The 4,431-nt window shown below is 47.2% G+C and overlaps 1 protein-coding gene across 1 annotated transcript; it reads right to left on the bottom strand.

Moving 5' to 3' along the window:
* Positions 1–1,602: 1,602 nt before the first annotated feature.
* LOC110504548 (tumor necrosis factor ligand superfamily member 13B-like) lies at positions 1,603–4,431 on the bottom strand. Its single transcript, XM_090230599.1, has 6 exons — positions 4,096–4,431; positions 3,821–4,001; positions 3,376–3,432; positions 3,054–3,178; positions 1,927–2,077; positions 1,603–1,844 (listed from the first exon to the last, which is right to left on the bottom strand). The coding sequence occupies exons 1-6, from the start codon at positions 4,300–4,302 to the stop codon at positions 1,732–1,734; spliced, it is 834 nt and encodes a 277-aa protein (XP_090086725.1). The 5' UTR covers positions 4,303–4,431; the 3' UTR covers positions 1,603–1,731.

Raw genomic sequence — 4,431 nt, 5'->3', positions numbered from 1 at the left:
GTTTCTGCAGTCGCTCACAGGAACCATCGCCTGCAGCCATCATCCTGCAGCCATCATCCTGCAGCCCTCATCCTGCAGCCCTCATCCTGCAGCCCTCATCCTGCAGCCCTCATCCTGCAGCCCTCATCCTGCAGACATCATCCTGCAGCCATCATCCTGCAGACATCATCCTGCAGCCATCATCCTGCAGACATCATCCTGCAGCCATCATCCTGCAGCCATCATCCTGCAGCCATCATCCTGCACCTGAACATGACCAAAAACGTGACTGAAACAGGAACCAACTTTGCTGCAACTCATGTATACAGTGGATAGTTACACATGAATGTCACCAATTCACTGTACACTGAACAAAACATATAAGCACAACATGTAAAGTGTTGGTCCCATGTTTCATGAGCTGAAATAAAAGATCCCAGAAATGTTCCAAACGCACAAAATGATTGTTTCTCTCAAATGTTCTTCACAAATTTGTTTACATTCCTTTTAGTAAGCATTTCTCCTTTGCCAAGATAATTCATCCACCTGACCGGACTAAAAATTGCAGACCATGTGTAATCACACCAGCCGAGGACCTCCACATCCTGCTTCTTCACCTGCGGGATCGTCTGACACCAGCCACCCGGACAGCTGATAAAACTGAGGAGTATTTCTGTCTGTAATAAAGCCTTTTATTGGGGAAAAATTCATTCTGATTGGCTAGGCCTGGCTCCCAAGTGTGTGGGCCTATGCCCTCCCAGGCTCACCCATGGCTGCACCCTTGCCCAGTCATGTGAAATCCATAGATTAGGGCATAATGAATTCATTTCAATTGGCTGATTTCCTTATATGAACTGTCACTCAGTAAAATCTTGAACTTGTTGCATGTTGCATTTCTATTTTTGTTCAGTATAGATGGTACAATGATTCCCAACACTATTCAGTGCTTGTTTTCTCACATAAACTGAAATTGAGGTAACAGTGTAGACTTTTTGCAACCAGAAATTGAGAGCAATTTCCACTAGATAACACAGCCACAGAACAGCCGCTCCGGCATCACAGCCAATCACAACATTGGCAGATAAGTAATACTGTGAAACACTATCATTCCACTATAACTGGAGATATATTATGGATCTTTTCTGAAATTACAATGCAAAAATTCCTAAATAAATTGTATGTGAGGCACCTTTTAAGGGCCAAAGGAGTTTGGTCTGCTTTGTGCTTTCATTTTTGCCATGGAAAAAATATTGCAATACTGGTATTGTCACTGTCCTAAACAACATGTGTATTGACAATGTATATGACCATAACAACATGTGTATTGACAATGTATATGACCATAACAACATGTGTATTGACAATGTATATGACCATAACAACATGTGTATTGACAATGTATATGACCATAACAACATGTGTAAAGGAGTCTACATGAATGAACGTTAAGCTACCTGCCAACATAAGCCTCAAACATTTCAGATCACGCATTGTGATGACACTGGTTGTGTTAGTAAGGCATCAGGCATCAGCCAGTCATAGGCCATGAATCTGTCCGTCCATCCCTCAGTCACACTGTGAAGCAGTTGACATCATAGTAGAAAAGATGATGTAGCTACCAGACCCAGAAGCCATTAGTTATTTTACATTTAAAACCATTATCTCTTCTCCACCACAGCCAGTATCTACCAGCTCACCATTTCCAGTCCCCCCAGTTTGTATCCCTTAGTCCCCCAGGTTCAGCCCCCCTGGTCAGACCAGTCTAAAGGCCCCCAGGAAAGAAGAATCTCCATCCAGAGAAATATTGGCTGTAGAGCGAGGTATCAGCAGCTCCACCATGTCCCCGACCTCCAGCTTCACTATACCTACAGAGAAGAGAGTTAACACACTCATATCCGTACAGGCACACATGTAAACACACACAAACATGCACAAGTACACACTCACCCCCTGTGTAGCAGGTGTTGTATAGGGAAACAGGGTTAATGTCCTGGATACAGCGGAACAGTGTGACATGCTGAGCTTCATCTCCCACAACGTTCCTCTTCTTCCTGGTCACCACATGACCCATGGCAAACATCGTGTCCATGTAGTACACCTGTATAAGGAGGGAGGGAGGGAGGGAGGGAAGGAGGGAGGGAGGGAGGGAGGGAGGGAGGGAGGGAGACAGACAGCCACAGCCACAGCCACAGCCACAGCCAGCCAGCCAGCCAGCCAGGGAGGGAGGGAGGGAGGGAGGGGGAGACAGAGAGACCGAGAGAGACAGACAGAGACCGAGAGAGACAGACAGACAGACAGACAGACAGACAGACAGACAGACAGCCACAGCCAGCCAGGGAGGGAGGGAGGGAGGGGGGAGGGAGGGAGGGAGGGAGGGAGGGAGGGAGGGAGGGAGGGAGGGAGGGAGGGAGAGACAGAGAGACAGAGAGACAGAGAGACCGAGAGACCGAGAGAGAGAGACAGACAGACAGACAGACAGACAGACAGACAGACAGACAGACAGACAGACAGACAGACAGACAGACAGAGCGAGACAGACAGAGAGACAGAGAGAGCGAGACAGAGAGACAGACAGACAGATAGTGCGAGACCGATAGAGACAGACAGACAGACACAGAGAGAGACAGAAAGACAGAGAGAGACCGAGAGAGTCAGACAGACAGAGACAGAGTGAGACAGACAGAGAGAGAGACGTACAGACAGACAGAGAAAGAGAGACGGACAGAGAAGGAAAGAGACGGACAGAGAGAGAGAAAGAGAGAGAGAGAGAGAGAGAGAGAGAGAGAGAGAGAGAGAGCGAGAGAGAGTAGTTGGAGCCATGACGTATCCAGAACATGTGCAGGAGAAGAAGATGAATGTTGTTGGGCTTGTGAGATATTGTAGTACACCTGAAGAGAGAATGGGAGAGTTGGGGCTTGTGAGATATTGTAGTACACCTGAAGAGAGAATGGGAGAGTTGGGGCTTGTGAGCTGTTGTGTCTATGTAATAGCTTACAGCTACTGTACCTTCACCCCATGTGATCTAGCACTAACCTATATGATACACCAAGTTCTCTCAGACGACCAGTGCTCACCTGGCTGTAGACAAAATAGTATCCCTCCTCTCTGACAAGAATGCTGTCACTCTCTGCCTCCAGGGCGGAGCCTCTCCTAAGCACCTCCTGCCAGGGGATCCCTGTGTGAGGCTCCAACGCAAACTCTGCACAACACCAGAAACACAAACCACAAATGAATCAATCAAAACACCACCAACCTCGACAAACAAACCATGCGTGAGTCAATCCAAACACGATGAACTAGCTAGCATAGCCCAAGTCCCAGTTTGTCTGTCCTTAAGTCAACTTAAGTATTTCTGCTAAAATTGTGTGTCTGACTGTAATTCCTGGTTTACAGTACCTTTCTGGAATGTTTCCCTGTTGCTATCTGCCAGCATCTGTAGACAAGGTTGAGACACTAGAGAGTAGGACAGAGGGAGAGTTTAGCATTGATTCAAACTACACTACCCAATAATCCCCTCCATGTAGCCTAACTCTCACACATAATCAAACAGATTTTTATTGTGTACTGAGTGTATGATGTACAATTCAAATTAATATGTTTTTGTTTAACTGATTGAACAAACTTTTATTTTTGTTGTACTTATAATTGTGGTTATTTCTAGAAAGAGCAAAAACAAAAAAACGATGCCGCTTGCCAGAAATAAGTGTACTTGTTTGAAGTGTTAAAGAAACAGCCCCAGAATATAATCTAAAAACAGAACAGAATTGACAACGTGCTATATCACCCTTCAACATGTCAAACAGATACAAATAGTCCCAGAGAATAGTATTGGAAGTCTTGCCTGTGTTCTCAGGTCCTGTGCTCACACTCCTCTCCCTGATGAAGGGCAGCCTAGTCTGGGACTCAGGGTGGTGTGGAGAGGACTGGGGGTCAGGGGGATGTGGAGGGGGCTGGGGGTCAGGGGGGTGTGGAGGGGCTGATCTGCTCCTGGTTCTGTAGCTGCTGCTCATCTGTTGCAGTGTCTGGGTAACGCATCAAAAACAACTCCATCTCATATCATACATATTTTACAGAGCACAGCATTACAGAATAGCAGTGAATATGTAAACATCTTACCTCCTCTCTCCTGTGAAATACTCCTGCCCGGAGCCCCTCCACCTCGGCCCTGAGGGCCAGCAGATGGAACAGAAATAAAGCCGAGAGAGACGATGAGGTGACCGCCGCCAGGATCAGCAGCAGGACCGGCCAGGAGAGCCTCCGACCCCCAGACTCCTGCCCAGGCACATGGGCAACAGCCTCAGGACTTGGACCTGCAGACACCATCACAGGAACCAGACAGCCTCCTCCGTGGTCACACTGGCTGCATGATCTGCCTTCCAAAGGGCTCTCCTCTTGGGATAGTAATGCTGGATCTTCAGTCTTTAGTCAATGTTTTTGGTATGTTCTGGGAAA

Source organism: Oncorhynchus mykiss, chromosome 3 (genome assembly GCF_057628025.1).
Source record: "Oncorhynchus mykiss isolate SJ-2025 chromosome 3, ASM5762802v1, whole genome shotgun sequence".
Taxonomy (NCBI): Eukaryota; Metazoa; Chordata; class Actinopteri; order Salmoniformes; family Salmonidae; genus Oncorhynchus; species Oncorhynchus mykiss.
This window is presented reverse-complemented; position numbering and strand designations above follow the sequence as displayed.